This window comes from Gymnodraco acuticeps, unplaced genomic scaffold, assembly GCF_902827175.1.
Source record: "Gymnodraco acuticeps unplaced genomic scaffold, fGymAcu1.1, whole genome shotgun sequence".
Classification (NCBI taxonomy): domain Eukaryota; kingdom Metazoa; phylum Chordata; class Actinopteri; order Perciformes; family Bathydraconidae; genus Gymnodraco; species Gymnodraco acuticeps.
This window is the reverse complement of record NW_022990189.1, coordinates 85,468-104,093: the sequence shown is the minus strand read 5'-3', so window position 1 is coordinate 104,093 and position 18,626 is coordinate 85,468. Positions and strand designations below refer to the sequence as shown.

General features: G+C 40.6%; 1 protein-coding gene across 2 annotated transcripts in view; it reads left to right on the top strand.

Annotated features, from left to right (window-relative positions):
• Positions 1–18,626, top strand: part of LOC117547280 (neoverrucotoxin subunit beta-like) — a 59,705-nt gene that overhangs the window by 13,522 nt on the left and 27,557 nt on the right. Inside the window, exons 3-4 of one of the 2 annotated variants that reach the window (XM_034217888.1) lie at positions 3,248–4,705; positions 4,802–4,935. In XM_034217888.1, the coding sequence (XP_034073779.1) occupies positions 3,248–4,705; positions 4,802–4,935 (1,592 nt within the window). Of the gene's footprint in view, positions 1–3,247; positions 4,706–4,801; positions 5,556–18,626 lie in introns of those variants that run through there. The other variant, XM_034217887.1, reaches the window with a different exon arrangement.

The window sequence follows — 18,626 nt, the reverse complement described above, 5'->3', positions numbered from 1 at the left end:
TCGGCTCCTTCAGCGTCATAAAGGGAGGCAAATAGCTTTCAAATGATTGCAATGTATTCCCATCTGCGGCGGGATTTGACGCTCATGGAAGCACGGCATTCGTTTGTGTCGGCTGCCCTTAAAGGCAATGTGAGCGTCCATTCCCATTGGATAACGGAGAATTGTACACCCGGAAGTAAGTATTCCCCTTACTGTCGATTGATTTTACAGTGATATCTGCACTACTCATCGACTAAAAAACACCAGATTATCCTTGATAATTACACAACATTGATTGGTTTAAATTGTGTGCAATGCTTTTGTATTTTTCCCCTTCGATTCGGAGAAACAAATATTTTTTCGGAGTAAAGGATGGCAGAAGACACTACACTACCCAGAATCCCCAGCTATCGTTTGGACTACACCATGTGCTCTGTTTGACAAACCCCGTTTTTTTCACCATTCATTCCAATGGCTGGCGTCTATGTCACGTGATCTTCACATTTCTCCCTGCAGAAAAAGAAAACATGGCCGAACTTCGTTTTATTCTCGGTGGAAAATGCCAATTTTAAAGTTAGTTTGGCCATTAAAATGCGTTTTGATATCATTTGATGCGAGAAATATGAGTTGTTATTTCAGATTATGTGTGCAGTGGATGTCCATGATCTTTAGTTTGCTAGTTATTACGAAGATTACTTCAGGAAATCGCGACGTTTTCATTGTTACCAAGGTGGTTGCTAGGGACGCTGTTATCGATATTATTTCTGTTATGTTGTGTAACTGTTTAATGGTGTTATCTTTATTGCTACCCCCTTCCCCGTCAATGTATAGTGTTGGTTCACAGCGCAAACATATTAGTTTAACAAAATCCCTATCTAAAGATACGTTATTTTCCCCTGTGCAATTGCAGTCTCACATCTCACAGCACATCGTCATTAACAAATAACGGAAACAGACCGAAAACTTTTTTAAAAATAAAATAATACTTTATTCCGAGTGTGCTTGCTTTTCTCTTTGGAAGTCATCACATAACGGCATTGTAATACACGGTTCGGCTGCATTAAATATTACATATCTGCCGTAGTTCTGTATTTATAGAGCCCTGATGAGAAGACTTCTAGACAAACATGAGGAACTGAAAACGTGACGTGGATCATAAATATATCAGCCATTAAACAACATCTTACATTTATTTTCACACAATACGTCTCCTTGCAGTATCAACACTAATTCGGCTGACTTTTATATTTGATCCAATTGGTAGATAGGCTGTATTTACACCATAAAGGTGCCACACCTGATATAAAGGGACACCTAGTGGTTAAAGCATGTTATTGAATTCATTATTTTTATTATTAGATATTAATAGGATCCCTATAAAGTATATTCATTACTCGTTATTCTCTACTAATAGTTCATTAAAGACTGTATATAATGACTATTTTGCACATCCCTTTCAAGATGTTCTAAGGTTTATTGACATATCATATAGGCCTACACAACTATGGTGTAGTTCTGCATTGAATGAAAAACTTGGGTCGCAGGTTCCTCAATAGTGCATTACACGACATCTATCAATATTTGTGCATACCTCCAGCAATGTTAACTATGTTGAAGCACTTATTTTAACTGATATTATACATAATGTATTATACTCTTATAAGATGTATGTAGATATTTCATCTCCGGCCTTGTCAGGTATTGAACAATCAATAAATAAAGAACACAGAATTGTTAAATATAAAACACAGAATTTGTGTGATTATACTAAATGATTTACAAATAAACACCACTGCATATTTAACTGTTACACATGCTGATGTAACGCAAATGTTCCAACTTGGGATCAATAAAGTATATCTTATCTTAAGCTGATCGATGGCTACTGCCATATTTGCAAAATGTGTCTCTGAACCTTGACAAGTGCATGTTTCAGGCTTATCAATTAATGTAATGTTATCAATTAACAACAGGGGTCACAAACATAAGACCAGCTGTTAAATAAAGCTCTTCTGACCTTAGCTGGCATGTGTGTATATATATATATATATTAATGTTGCCCATTATAGGCACAAGCAATTTTCACCCATTTATTAATTATATGTTTTAAATGTGAGTGTTTCCTATCCCCTAAACCTCCAGGGATGTACACAGTTTAATACTGGCAACTTCTTATTATGGGAAATACGAAAACGTCTTTTAAAACTACAACTCCCAGTAGAGACGTGCCATAGATAGAGAACATGTTGCGAAACAGAATAGCCAGCATGTGTAGTTCTGGGGACGGGGTGGGGGAGGGGGGGACGCGGTGGACCCGTTCAAATCCAGTTTTGGACAGTCTGCCGTGGTTCCATCCCATTTCAAGTGCTGTTCGAGAATCGGTGTAACCTTCGGAGCACACTCTCCAATCACAGAGCTTGAGGACTATCACGGGGTTTATCAAACAGAGCACATGGTGTAGTCCAAACGATAGCTGGGGATTCTGGGTAGTGTAGTGTCTTCTGCCATCCTTTACTCAGAAAAAACATTTGTTTCTCCGAATCGAAGGGGAAAAATACAAAAGCATTGCACACAATTTAAACCAATCAATGTTGTGTAATTAACAAGGATAATCTGGTGTTTTTTAGTCGATGAGTAGTGCAGATATCACTGTAAAATCAATCGACAGTAAGAGGAATACTTACTTCCGGGTGTACAATTCTCCGTTATCCAATGGGAATGGACGCTCACATTGCCTTTAAGGGCAGCCGACACAAACGAATGCCGTGCTTCCATGAGCGTCAAATCCCGCCGCAGATGGGAATACATTGCAATCAGTTGAAAGCTATTTGCGTCCCTTTATGACGCTGAAGGAGCCTAGGAGCGTCACAACTGGACGCCACGGGACACTGACCAAACGTCGCTCCTGGACGCTTAGGGAGTGAGAGTGTGTTGGAAAAACAGGCTCAGGGCTTAACAGGTTAATATATGCATGGTCCATTGCCCCTTCCCCACACACACGTTAGGTCCTGCTCTGAATCACACACACACACACACACACACACACACACACACACACACACACACACACACACATACACACACACACACACACACACACACACACACACACACACACACACACACACACTTTTCTTATGGAAACTCCTGGCAGGATATGAAGCTGCAACCTGCAAAACTTTGAAATGATAAGTGTTATGTGAATTTATATAAACAAAAGTTTTGCCCTGAACTGATCCAAAAACTGTTTGCTTGCCAATTTGTTCAGGTCTCAGATTGTGGAATGAGGAAACTCTAAACGTAAAAACAACTGAAACCCCTCAGCACAGCAGTTATTTTGAAATGTCTGCATCTGACTCCATCGAATCCAAGTCCACCATGATGGACATTGATGCTTCTCTGAAGGCCAGTTTCATGAGTGGACTGATAGAAGTTGGAGGATCTGCCAAATATCTGAATGATGAGAAGAAATTCAAGAATCAGAGCAGAGTGACGTTTCAGTACAAAGCTACCACCAACTTCCAACAGTTGTCAGTGACTCAACTCAAAGCGATGAGCCAAGAACAAAGAGATCTCATCAAGAATGGCTTGGCGACTCATGTAGTCACAGGCATCCTGTATGGGGCAAATGCCTTCTTCGTGTTTGACAGTGAGAAGTTAGAAGACAGACAAGTCCAGGACATCCAGGGCAGCATGCACGCTGTGATAAAGAAGATTCCTTCTTTAAATATTGAGGGAAATGTTAAACTCAAGCTGACTGATGAAGAGAAAGCCCTGACTGAGAAATTCTCCTGCAAATTCTACGGAGACTTAATTCTTGAAAGCAACCCAGCAACATTTGAAGATGCAGTGCAGACCTATGTAGAACTTCCACAGCTTCTGGGAACAAAGGGAGAGAAAGCTGTGCCAGTGAAGGTCTGGCTGATGCCACTGAAACTGTTTGAACCTGCAGCTACTGGGGTGAGGACAGATATCAGCATTGAGTTAGTGAGGAAGGCGCAGGAAGCTCTGGAGAAGTTAAGGGAGGCAAAAATGAGATGCAACGATTCTCTGGAAGACAAAGTGGTAGAGAGTTTCCCCGTGCTTCAGGAAGAGTTGAGCACTTTCCTCAAACTGTGTGGTTATTATAAAACCAACATCCAGCAAGCCATGGCAGAGAAACTTCCCTCCATCCGTGAAGGAAAGGAAGAGGAGAGCTCACTGGAAAAAGTCTTTGAAGACAGGCACAAGTCACCCTTCAACCATGAAAAACGAAACAAGTGGCTGGATCACAAAGAGAGAGAAGTCAACATCATCAAGTCCTTTGTCGACACCATGGAGGGAGTAAAGATCGTCCTGAACCAGAAGGAGCTGGACAGAGAGGTCCTTGCTTCAGGTGTAGAAGATGTTCTGTGCTTTGTTTTCACCTCCATGCTAAAGGGTGATATCTACCTTGATGAGATGGCTGACTTCTTGAAATCACCCAAGTTAGGAAGTACCGATGAAGAGGAGTGGTACTACTCCGATGAAGTTCTGAACACAATGAGAGAAAAAGCCACATTTCTCCAGGGTGCTTCCAAAGGGCTGAAGAACAACAGCAAATTCCGTTTCCTCATAACGACCAAAACCAATCCCAAATACAAAGGAGCAAGCATCTACCACTACAAGAAAGGCCAGCTGGTCACTGAAGACTTTCAAAAGCCTTCTTCTGTGGAGACCATCAAACACAAGAGAGATCTGATCTGGTGTAAGTCAAGCTTTTTTTGAGTCAAAGATATGAGTTCTCCAGCAGTTTGACCATCAAAGTTACTGATAAGATACTTTGTTATGTTTTCTCCATCAGATGCCTGTGATCTCCACCTGGACCCAAACACTGCCAACAACCTTCTCACTCTGTCTCACGGAAACAAAAAGGCAACACATGGAGCATCGCAGAATGTTCCTCCTCATCCAGAGAGGTTCGGAAAATGGCAACAGGTGTTGTACAAAGAGGAGTTATCTGGGTGCCATTACTGGGAGGTAGAGTGGAGCACCAGTGACAGGGAGACTGTTTATGCTGCTGTTTCATACAAGGGAGCTGACAGACATAGCTCAGATGTGAGCGGGTTCGGCTATAATTCAGAATCCTGGTGCTTCGGCAAAGATGTGGGAGAATCACAATACTCTCTTGAGGCATTCCATGCCAACAAGAGGGTGTGGAAAGTACCTTATGCCTCTGATGGCTTCAGGATTATCGGGGTGTATCTGGACTGGCCTGCTGGCACTTTGTCCTTCTACAGAGTCTCCTCTAACACACTGACTCACCTGTACACCTTTCACACCACATTCACTGAGTCTCTTCTCCCAGGCCTCTGCGTTGATAGAAATTCCAGCTATGCCTACCTGTGTCCAGTTGAATTGTAAATGATCTGGATTTTTTCAGCGCTTTTCCAGTCTTTACGACCCATCAAAGCGCTTTTACATTGGCAGCCATTCACACACATTCATAGAGGCAGAGGCTGTCACACACCTGCTCATAGCCTAACGTTCACACACATCTACACACATCCCAATATAACTTAAACCTGCTACTCAAAATCAAAAATGCATTCAAAGAGGGACAGGGGAATGTTTTATTATTGCTTTCAACAATTGAGCTTGTATGATTGAGTATTCTGGGGAGTGGTCTTCACTGTACTCTGGTTAGAGTTCCCATTCATTAACATTGTGTGCAGTTATTGTCTGGTGTGAAGCGGGTACACCTGTTGAACACCTGAGAGGTCAACATGTCCCAACTCCTCCCACTAAGGCAATGATGAAGAACTCTTAGCTTCTTGGTCGCTCTAAAGTTTGAAATGGCAACCTCACATCCCATTCTAACTTTAACGTGCTCCACAGAATCAAACATTCATTCAAACCCAGAGGGACCAGAACAAACGAGGATATCAAAAAGTGACTTTTGTTTATCAGTAAATGTTGATTTCATCATCTTCTCAAACTGTTCAAAGTCGATGCTTTACGAACAGTTCAACAATATTTCTTCATAGGAACTTTCTATCGTAGTAACATATACTCAAGCATTATATATCCGGCAATCGCTCTGTCAAAACTGATGTTGAAATACAATATAAACATAATGGGGAACAATATTTTCTTATTCTGTTGAATTGATGCTCATTATTTTAGGACTTAAGGTACTTCAAGAGCCGATTGCTTTTGCTTTGGCTTTTTTTTAAAGCGAGTTATATTTAGAGAACACAAGAGGAGTCTTTTCTCTCATGAAACCGGTGTGGGTGGGTTTCTCGGTTGAGGTCAAGATTAGACATGCTTTATCAACATTAGAATGATGACATATGAAATCATAGTTTAAGTCAAAGACAAAGAATATCTGTTTTGTTAAATGTATCATTTTGATTATGTTGGGAATATCCTATCGCTTATTTCAGCATTTGTTTATTTCCTTCTTTGTGCAGAACTCACAGCTCATGAAGAAAAATGCAGAACTTGTTTTGTTTGAGAGATTCACTGTTAACACCATGTAGTTGGAAATATTGCTGATGGTTATAAAGATGAAGCAATATCAGATTCCTGTAACCCCTAGTTTCCACCGGGTCCGTCTGCGGCGCGTTACGGCCGCGTTGCGGCTGCGGCGCGGCGTCCGCAAGGATCGCGGCCACTCTAGTCAATGGGTGCTATTCCACCAGACGCGCCGCGTTACGGCTCAGAAGCGTCCCAGAAGCGTCTCGCCGCTGGGCTCCGCTCAAAATAGGATTGAAGTCTATTTTTCGACGCGACGCAGCCGTAAGGTAATTTCGGGCAGGCAGGAAGTGGAACGTTCAGAGCATATATAGCATATATATATATATATATATATATATATATACACACCAGAGGTTGCGCTAGACTTTTTCGCTGCCCGTCATTTTGACGGACAGGATCGTAAAATTTCCGTCAAAATCCATTATTACCCGTCGGTCTGTACACAACTGACGGGGGGGCGGAAGAGCACGCTCGTGAACTGTCAAGGGGGGGGATTAACGCCGGTATTATGCCGTGTTGATGCCAATTATTATTATGCCGTGTTGTGCCGTGTTGTTGATCAACAATAACAGATAGCGAATGTCGTCGTTAAGGTGCTTTTTTTCGAGGTCGAAGTTAACCTTAAATGTTTCCATCTTAAGCTTTGTTAGTTAGTTAGTTAGTTAGTTAGTTTCGTGACGGACGTAATGTAACAGTTGTAACGGTTCTCAGACGCGGAGGGATACTGATTTGTGAAAAGTAACAACAACTATTCCCTGGATAGACGCTCATTGTATCACGGCTAAGAAACATCAGATTGCTTGATTTGACTTGTACGTTTCATAAACATATACTAACTGTGCTTAACCCCCCCCCCCCAAAAAAGTTGTAAATCAAACAAGTGCAGTACATGCTATGTTATAAAGCCGTGGAGGGCGGGAGTTTATAAACCAAAGAGTAACCGCCCTTAAGGGACGCTGTAATAAGTAAAGCGAACGCACCCGCAAGGACACCTGTAAGTAAGGGGGTATACTACGAAGCCGGATTTTCGCTTAGCGGCTAAATTCAGGGAAAACTCCGGCTTTCCGGTCCTCCGAAGCTGGTTCTCTTTTTAGCAGGCTAGATCTCCATGGTAATATATGCTAAGCGGCTAACCTGGTCGGGACCAGGTTAGGTTGCAGGCTAAGAGCTCAACTCAGTGAAAGCACCGCCTGCTGATCAATCAGAGCTCAGTGTGCGGAGTTTAAAGCGATCAAGTCATATTACAGGAGAAAGGAAATACAGAAAAGCTGCCGTCGCAGGAAAGACGGCCGGCAACAATCAGCGACTGTGTGAACGTGAACATTAATAGAATATCAGCTCCATCTTCAGAGCAATCTGACTATTATAACATTAGCGTTAAGAAAGCTTACTGAAATATCTGCCACAACATAAGTAACCGGATCAGAGTCACATTAAGTACAGTCCATATCACTTCATAATGTATCATATATCTCCTGATCTGAGTCAGCTGAGCCGTATCTGGCCGTGCAACACTCACAGCGTCACAGACTGTATGCAGAAGTATTATTTTACGCAACACATTAAGTTGAGAAAACACTCGAGACAAATGTAATTAAAGTCAGATGGTGTTTTAGACGGGACAGTGATATCATAAACCTGTTAATGTACGCATTCAAACACTTTTTCTTTTGCCAGTTGTATTCACCTTGCAGGTGCAGCTCTGTGGCTTTGATCCTGGATAAAGTGTTTAAGTCATGGATGTTTAAAGTTTAACTTCTTCATTTTTGACTAGTATTAAAGTTCACTTTTCATTCAGCAAGTATGACGCTGCGCTGTCAGTACGCTTCTCCATGTTTGTGATTGGTCGAATGCTCCAGATACCACCCCTTTCATGTGAACGCGCACCTAGCTAGATAGGACACGGCTGGCTTGAGCGATCCACTTGATAACCAGCGTCGTAGGGTATGACGCCAGAGGAGGCCGGACCAAAACCGCGGCGCAGCCGTTACGCGACGCAGACGGACCCGGTGGAAAGTAGGGGTAACACTTCAACATCTGGATATGTTCACTCTGTGCTTTAATAAAGAGACCTGACTTTACACTGAGGGCCAGTTGTTGTTATTTATTGTAAGAAAGTGTTTTATATTATGTTATAGTTTTAATTATGTTGTTTTGTGAAATCTAGATTAATATTAAACTCCCAAGGTTCTTTGACTGCAACACTTTCCCCACAGATACATCTTTTATGGAAAGTTGCAAAGAGGTTTTCTTGGTCAACAATATTATTATTCTTGGTACATTTTATAAACACTAATCTATGCATGAAAGTGAATCTTAGGTTCTATATATATATCATAAGTATTTCCTTATCAAGAAGACCCTCCCCCTCATGTACAAGATGCACCTGGATTCCAAGGAGACGCTTTGCACCTGGATTCCAAGGAGACGCTTTGCACCTGGATTCCAAGGACATGGGGAGGGAGTTTTGGCATCTCATTGGACTGCCTGAGGGTTAGGGTGTGTCATGGGAATTATGATTATCAGATAATTGAATGCTTTGATGTTATTTAACATTCCAAGGAAATGGGGAGGGAGTGTTGGCATCTCATTGGACTGCCTGAGGGTTAATAATAATAATAATAATAATAATAACTTCATTTGTATAGCACCTTTCATACAGGGGATTGCAGTTCAAAGTGCTTTACATCAGTAAGAAATAAGACATACAATCAGTGTAAAACAAGCAGCAAGAGCAAAGCATAAAGTGGGATCAAATACTGAAACATAAAAACATGGGGAATAAAACATAGAGAAATAGTGCTATGTCAATCACAGAGAATCGTGCAGTATAATAGTGTAAAGCCAAAATGCTTTGGTAAAGAGATCGGTTTTAAGCTGCCTTTTAAAAATGCCTAACGTATTGGGTTCCCTAATATTGTTGGGTAACGTGTTCCACAGTTTGGGAGCGTAGTTTACAAAGGCTGCATCACCGATCTTCTTAGGACTCTTTCTGGTGACCTCTAATAGACCTGCATCTGATGATCGCAGTGTTCTGGCGGGTGTGTAGTTCATCAGAGAGTCAGCAATGTAGCTGGGTCCTTGTCCATTTAGAGCTTTGTATGTGAGGAGAAGCACCTTCAAATCAATTCTGAAAGTTACAGGAAGCCAGTGTAGAGTAGCTAAGACAGGACTAACGTGTTCCCTCCTTTTGGTATTCGTCAGTAGGCTAGCTGCAGAGTTTTGAATGAGCTGGAGTCTTCCAATAGCTTTCTTGGGGAGACCAGTGAATAGTGCATTGCAGTCGGCTAGATATAAAAGCATGAATTAGCTTCTCCGCATCATTTTGATTTATGAATGGTCGTACCTTCGGGTTAGGGTGTGTCATGGGAATTATGATTATCAGAGAATGCTTTGATGTTATTTAACATGTAAATAATGATACTCTGTAAGCCTTACACGTCAAGAGACGTAGATCTCAGCACTAGATGATCAGTCACAAGGTGCCATGTGAGCACACAGTGGGTGATCAGTGGTCTGATCATGGGTCTATTACTCTGATAGGGTCAGGGGTCAGTTATCTCCTGACTAAGCATGTATTCTTTGTCCCTGTATGAAAGCTCTCTCTTTTCACGTTGAGTAGTTGCACCCTGCTGTGGACACATTGCTCTTCATGTTGTTTGCCTCTTTTGCAAAAGATGAAAAAGACTCAGAAGGACAACTCTTTGACCAGTTTATTTCAAGAACTTCCACCACAGCTATAAACAGCCGGAGAACTCTGAGGCAGAGCTGTGGATCCCATGGATCTGCCAGAAACTGCAGTTCCTCAAATGATCAAGTGTCAGATATTGTTATGAAGGCTGTCTATCGATTACAAATTGCAATCGCGATTAATCGCATGATTGGCCAAAGTTAACTCTCGATAAATCGCAATTAATTGCTAATTATTTGCATGTTTTTGATCTATTCTACCTTAACCTGTTAGTTTAGAAGTCTAACACCAAGCGTCTGAATCAGCACTTAGCGAAACATGCTAACGCATCGTTAGCACATAACTCGCGACAAAGTCATGCTATCTGCTCAAACTACATATCATATGAAAGCTGACACTCTACAGATTCCATTGCTATAAGTCTCATCACTGTGCGACTTGATGTGGGAGTGGAAGGAAAGGCAGGAGTCAAAGATGACCCAGGTTGCGGACTTCAGGGGCCTCATTTATAACGCCGTGCGTAGGATTCACGTGGGAAGGTTGCTTACGTAGTAGAAATCCGAAAAATAGGTCCATACATTTGCCGCCATTTTCCGATTCACCGAACATTGCGTACCGGCGAGGAAAGTGCGTACGGCACTTCCTACGCCGGTTTCCCTTTATAAATCACAATGATCGGGGAATCCCTCCGGAGTGGAGTCATGACGACTGGATCTGAATTATGTGTTTGTATTTGGTGGTTTGTGTCCCAGCTGTCGATCAGCTGTGGGCAGGGTCTCCGCTGCAGCCTGTGCGTCTCAACCCCCCCCCCCCGCAGCAACCCTATATCCACCAGTTAAAGGAAATACAACTAATGTGTTGCGTTATATTAGCTGTTCAATTTACCACATATGGTGTTCTTAGCTTCCATACCTCCTGTGTTTTACGAGCGACTTATCAAGTCTTAGCAAACGGCATAAAACACGATTAAACGTGATAGTATATAAAACCATGCTCGAATCTACAACCTATAGAAATGCAACGGCGTCAGTTTAGACGTAATTCTGTCCTCCTGCACTCTAAAAACAAATGCCTTGGCTCAACAAAGAAAATCAACGCAACAGTTTGCATCGATGTTTATTGAGTTAAGACAACTTCTAATGAAATCGTCTTAAAGCAACAAAGTTATTTGAGTTAGGGGAGAAGGCTTTCCCTCTAATATCAGAGGTGTTTTTAATTACCACTTACTTCATAATTGGAGCATAAACACAAGTTTTGAAGTTGATTACTCAAAAGATTAAGTTGTTCCAACTTGTTTTACCACATGATTTAAATGTAATCTTAAATTGTATGGACTTAATTACCATCATTGTGAACACACGTTTTTAAGTTGACAAACATTTATAAATTAAGTTGCTCCAAATATATTGTATTTAATATTTTTCTTTCTTAGCTTTTCATGTTTTTGCCTTTAAAGAAATAAATTCATTGATTCCACAACAAAAATATTAGGAAATTCACTTTTTATTTTGAACTGCAGTTGTTTATTTCAACACATGTTTCAATCAGGAGAGAATTCATTTAGGTTGAACATGTATTGACACATACAGTATGATAAGGTGCATGAACACCTGAAACCACAGCTGACTGCAGGAGAGAGGAGAACCATTTTATAGTTTGGCTGCAGCTCGCTGATTGGTTGCTGGAGAATGAGGTGAAATGTAATTAAAGAGAACGCCTGTGATGAGCTGGTTATATGCAGCTGCGGAGTGAATGTATACACACCCAGTCTTCCTGAAAGAACTTGCGCTGAGCTTCATTTCAATCTTGAAAAAAAAGATAAATAACACAAATTTAAATTTCCCCTCAAATAATAAATAAACACATTAGCCATATAACCATGGGACACGGGCACACAGCAAATACATGCTGCCATCACAACGAAGTTAGAGGCCTTTGCATATTTAAAACCAGTGCCTAATATGTAACATCTGTAAAGTTTTTGTAAAACTACAGAAACAAACTCTCAATGGCCGCCAGTCTGCAGATCTCACACATCCATTTCACAAAAGATGTAACAAAGATGTTTGCACTGCCGACAGTCATTATCTCAAACAGTATGAACACATTTAACGCAGAATGCTCATTCATTTGTTTCCCTCCACCACGGTGGTTGCCATCGTCTGGTCAGATCCTGGGTGGACCGGTCACTGATGAAGGCGATATTCATGTCCTTTTGAAGCACATTAAATCATAGGTTAGCGCATAAGAGATAATGAATTAGGTAATTGCATACTTTTTAAACTCTTAGCGAATTCAGAGCCATTATTACCAGCTGCTAAAGCAATGCTGCTATTGTTTTCACCTATTGAGTCTGCATGTGCGTGTCGTCATGGCAACGTGGTCCTGAAGACACACAGAGGTGCTTTTGAGTACTTTGCCTAGTGTTTAAATGCATGTGGACAGATTTAGTCAATCACAACCGTGCAAGTTTTAGTGTCCCTTCTTATCTTTTTGGCAGGTTCCATATAATATGTGAACTGGTTAAGTGAAGAGCAGAAGCCACTCTTCAAATGTTACACAATCCTTTTCTCACGCCCTTGCTGTCAACACCTATCCATGCTGAACGTTGCTAAGATATTATTGATTTGGCCAAAAGTGCAATATGCTTCAGAATGTAACTGACAGAGAGCAGTGCTTTTGTCCTGTGTTTTTTTCCGCACCTTAAAATGTCCTTTGTATATTTCTATTTGTCTTAACTGTGGGAACTTGTCCAGGCATGTTAAATGGACTTGAAATCCTTAACTCAAGGTGTAGAACAATTAAGTTATCAAGCCAATTGCATGACTTACTACAACTTGAATTTAGTTTGAAGTCAATTAACGCAGAAATCAGAGTTCAAATTACACACAATATTAAGTTGATGTAATTACCAACATTATTACGTCAACACAACTTCTACATTAATGTTTGCAACTTCAAATGTTTATCTAAATCAATTAACTCACATTTTTATCTTGCAACCATGCATTTAATTAAGTGGAGGTGAAAGGTCGCCTGAATTCGTTTTTAGAGTGTGCTTACCGCATCCTTTATGAGAAAACATTTCATAACATTAACACAACATATTCGAGGTGGTTTTAAATAACATATCCGTATTTATTTATTTCTCCAAGTTATGTTCCTGTGTGCACTGAGGAGTCGCACACAGGCGTTTGTTTAATCATTTTAAGATTGGCTTTAATCAATGTTTGAAAATTAATTCTACATTCTACAGAAAAGGTGGAAGTGCTGTCACTTACTTACACAAATGGTGGTGTTACTCTTCTTCCTGGTAACACGTAACACCAGTGACATTCCTATACATATAAGCTTTGTATAAAGTATACAAATAATAAAAAAAATAAAAATACTTTAAGCTCTACTTGTTTCATCAAGTTAAGAGTTAGTTATTGCTATTTAACAGGTTTTAGACGTTTTTAGAAGGAATATATTTCTTTCTGTAGAATAATATGATAAATGAGAGGTAACATTTTATTTATGGTATTATTTCCACACATTTCTCTCCATTCTTCCTTCTGCCAACGCTGTCGCAGTTTCTCGTGTCTCCCGTTATTGTGCGTAGTGCGTACGCATGGGTTAGAGTTTGCGTGGAGGACCGCACGTTTTCCCGTCAAGTTAGTATTTATAAATCGCAAACATTGTGTAGAAACTGGCGTACGCCATTTTTTGAGCGTCTATCCCTTTATAAATGAGGCCCCTGGAGATGAGGTGATGGAGCAGCCGTCAACCTCCAGGATGAAGTCACCAACCTCCAGGAGCAGCATCTTGAGTGCCTCAACCATGAGCTCTGTTTTCTTGCTGTTAGGCTTGAGGAAATGTGTTGACGTCCAGGTTTTTATTTCGTGCAGGCAGTTAAGGGACCGAGGGGGAACTGGGAGGATGGAGTAGTGCTCACAGATTGTGGGTATCATCAGAATAGCAGTGGAAGTTGAGTCCATGATGGCGGATGACTTTTGTTTTCAGTGAAGGTTGATTTCATCATCTTCTCAAACTGTTTGAAGTCGATGCTTTACGAACAGTTAACATATTTCTTCATAGGAACTTTCTATCGTAGTAACATATACTCAAGCATTATATATCCGGCAATCGCTCTGTCAAAACTGATCATGAAATACAATATAAACATAATGGGGAACAATAGTTGCTTTTTCTGTTGAATTGATGCTCATTATTTTAGGACTTAAGGTTCTTCAAGAGCCGATTGCTTTTGCTTTGGCTTTTTCTAAAGCGAGTTATATTTAGAGAACACAAGAGGAGTCTTTTCTCTCATGAAACCGGTGTGGGTGGGTTTCTCTGTTGAGGACAAGATTAGACATGCTTTATCAACATTAGAATGATGACATATGAAATCATAGTTTAAGTCAAAGACAAAGAATATCTGTTTTGTTAAATGTATCATTTTGATTATGTTGGGAATATCCTATCGCTTATTTCAACATTTGTTTATTTCCTTCTTTATGCAGAACTCACAGCTCATGAATAAAAATGCAGAACTTGTTTTGTTTGAGAGAATCACTGTTAACACCATGTAGTTGGAAATATTGCTGATGGTTATAAAGATGAAGCAACATCAGATTCCTGTAACACTTCAACATCTGGATATGTTCACTCTGTGCTTTAATAAAGAGACCTGACTTTACTCTGAGGGCCAGTTGTTGTTATTTATTGTATTCTGGAAGAGGTGTCTCATCCACTATATTCTGACTAACGGGGTAACATCCATAGTTTTCTTGTTATTGACTTTATATCAATTGCATTCTGGTAAATTGTATATATTCATTGTAATCTGGTGAATGGTGGCTTACTTATTGTGTTCTGAGCATTACCCCTGCGAGATGGAGTTCATGACTTTATGAGCTGTTCATGAGCACTCATGAAACATTCATGAACAACTCATTATATGTTCACTTGTCATGTTCATGAACCAAAATTCTTAAAATGCTCATGAACCATTTTAAAGAGCAGTTCATGAAATGTTTATGAACATTGTTCATTCATATAAAGTTCCTGTTTTGCTCATGACAGACTTTTATGAGCAATTTATGAACTTTTCATGATCCAGCCAATCACAAAATTATAATTAAAACCCCCAAAAGTTTGCATGAGCATTTCATGAACTTTTCATGACTATGAGCATTTCATGAATTTTGGATGATTGTGGCAAGTTCAGAATAGTTTTGAATATTCATGAGCATTTTATGAACTTTTGATGATCAGTGTGATGATTTTAAAGACCTCGTGAATATTCATCTACTATTTGAACATTTCTTTATTTTTTAAAACTTTTAATCTTAAAACAAAACAATAGTGCATTTGAAACTGAACATTATCTGTATTTATTTTGGTGACATTCATATCATTTTATGGTTTATCTGTACTGTTTGAGAAGCAGTACGAGTAAGTAGCGCCAAGGTGGAACCTTTGGCAGGTGAGCGGTGACATATGGGTTATCTTAGGGGGGGACACTTCCGCCCCTCCAGTCAGAAGCAATCCAGACGATCAACCGGATCCTGTGCATAATTATTGCTGCTGCACTTTTCTGTTTTCTACAGGTCAGTACATGATGAAAATGATCGATGTTAACTTGTGTGAATTAGATATGATGTCGGAGATGTTTAGGAGAGTGTGTCAGAAAGTTTTGAGCAAGTTTGACATAGTAACGGTATTTTAAAAATACTAAACTGTCGGTGTTCCGGATTGACTGGTTCCCCGATCAACTGGTTGACAGATGTGGAGGCGTGGCCTCGACTGAAATACACATTTCGATCGCTTCTTCTGTCGTTTACATACATCTTTTGGTATATTTGGCTGGATAGGAACACTTTGATGTACATTCAGTTCCAGTGTGTGAGGTTGTGCTTACGATGGCAATATCCGGACGCGAACAGCGAGGACTACAAAAAGAAAAACGAGTTGATCGGGGATGTCTGTTCAAAACATTGCGAGCTCCAATAAATCATTTAAACCAGCTATTGTTGCCAGACTTATTTCTGAATATCGTTCTTAATGTGATACCAAGTCCATCTGATACCTGTGTACACCTTCAGACAGCCTCCAAGTGAAGCACATGTTATTTACTCACAGTTTGAAAGCAGCGTGGAGAAGTCCTTCAGCTGTGTTAAACTGTGATCGCTCGAATAAATCCTTAAAACCAGCTATTGTTGCCCGATTTATCACTGAATATCGTTCCTAATGTGATACCAAGTCCATCTGAGACATGTGTACACCTTCAGACAGCCTCCCAGTGAAGCGTACGTTGTTTACTCAGAGTTTGAAAGCAGCGTGGAGAAGTCTTCAGCTGTGTTAAACTGTTCCTCTCAGGTAAACTGTGATTCGCCCATGGGAAAATGGGATCCGCCCAGATTAAACTGTGTTACGATTTCTGTGGCTATCTACCAGCGATCATGTTTAATATGAAAGACACACACATATACATCCCTTATAAAAACGGCATTCTGCAGCACTCATCCAGATAACATGTGACTGTTAACTCGTTTTGCAAAGATAGCAGCAGAAATGTCATTGCTGCATGTGCAGGGATATTAGACTTTAAAATGCTGATGGGTCATTAATGTTGGTCTCGGCAAACAATATTAGGAATCCTCTATTCAAACCACATAATATTCAGTGTCCATCGACATGAAAATAACAAAAAAGTTCATGCTGGACTCAAACCCGAGTCCCAACCATAGACTGTACAGGGTCCCAACAACAAAGGTCACTCCAGCCCTGCGCGTTATGAGTGCGCCACAGATCAACACGACGTATCGAACCACCACACTATAATATTTTAAATTAACCTTGTTAAAAAGTTCCAGAAAAATGCAACCCGACCATCATTTATAATGTGAGCGAATGTACACTTTAAGCCATATAATATACATATTATAATATAGTATACTGACTGAGGTCTGTATCAAGCCTCATTAAGACCCACCGAGATCAGATATCCTAGTTTATCAGCCTGCGAGCCCACATTATGTTGTGATAAGTGTTAGTTTTACATATAAGTGTGTTAGGGTTAATCTAAAATATTATAGTGTGGTGGTTCGATACGTCGTGTTGATCCGTGGCGCACTCATAACGCGCAGGGCTGGAGTGACTTTTGCTGTTGGAACTCGGGTTTGAGTCCAGCATGAACTTTTTTGTTATTTTCATGTCGATGGACACTGAATATTATGTGGTTTGAATAGAGGATTCCTAATATTGTTTGCCGAGACCAACATTAATGACCCATCAGCATTTTAAAGTCTAATATCCCTGCACATGCAGCAATGACATTTCTGCTGCTATCTTTGCAAAACGAGTTAACAGTCACATGTTATCTGGATGAGTGCTGCAGAATGCCGTTTTTATAAGGGATGTATATGTGTGTGTCTTTCATATTAAACATGATCGCTGGTAGATAGCCACAGAAATCGTAACACAGTTTAATCTGGGCGGATCCCATTTTCCCATGGGCGAATCACAGTTTACCTGAGAGGAACAGTTTAACACAGCTGAAGACTTCTCCACGCTGCTTTCAAACTCTGAGTAAACAACGTACGCTTCACTGGGAGGCTGTCTGAAGGTGTACACATGTCTCAGATGGACTTGGTATCACATTAGGAACGATATTCAGTGATAAATCGGGCAACAATAGCTGGTTTTAAGGATTTATTCGAGCGATCACAGTTTAACACAGCTGAAGGACTTCTCCACGCTGCTTTCAAACTGTGAGTAAATAACATGTGCTTCACTTGGAGGCTGTCTGAAGGTGTACACAGGTATCAGATGGACTTGGTATCACATTAAGAACGATATTCAGAAATAAGTCTGGCAACAATAGCTGGTTTAAATGATTTATTGGAGCTCGCAATGTTTTGAACAGACATCCCCGATCAACTCGTTTTTCTTTTTGTAGTCCTCGCTGTTCGCGTCCGGATATTGCCATCGTAAGCACAACCTCACACACTGGAACTGAATGTACATCAAAGTGTTCCTATCCAGCCAAATATACCAAAAGATGTATGTAAACGACAGAAGAAGCGATCGAAATGTGTATTTCAGTCGAGGCCACGCCTCCACATCTGTCAACCAGTTGATCGGGGAACCAGTCAATCCGGAACACCGGCAACAATAGATGCCATTTTCGCGGGCTTCAGCCGCGCCTGGGTAAATGTGACCTGAGCGAAGGCTCGCAGGCAGGTTAGCTGCTGCGCACGGGTAATATGTTTTGTTTACCTGAGTGAAGTCTTGCAGGCACATTGCCTTGTTTTTTGTTTATTAACCAGTTAAGCCCTGAGCCTGTTTTTCAGGTTTCAGGCTCGAAAATGCCACTAACACAACAAATGATATATCTTCACTTCTAAAAGGGGTAAATTAATCATTATTTTTCTCAAAGCAAGGTTACATCTGTGAGTTGGATGTAGAAGTG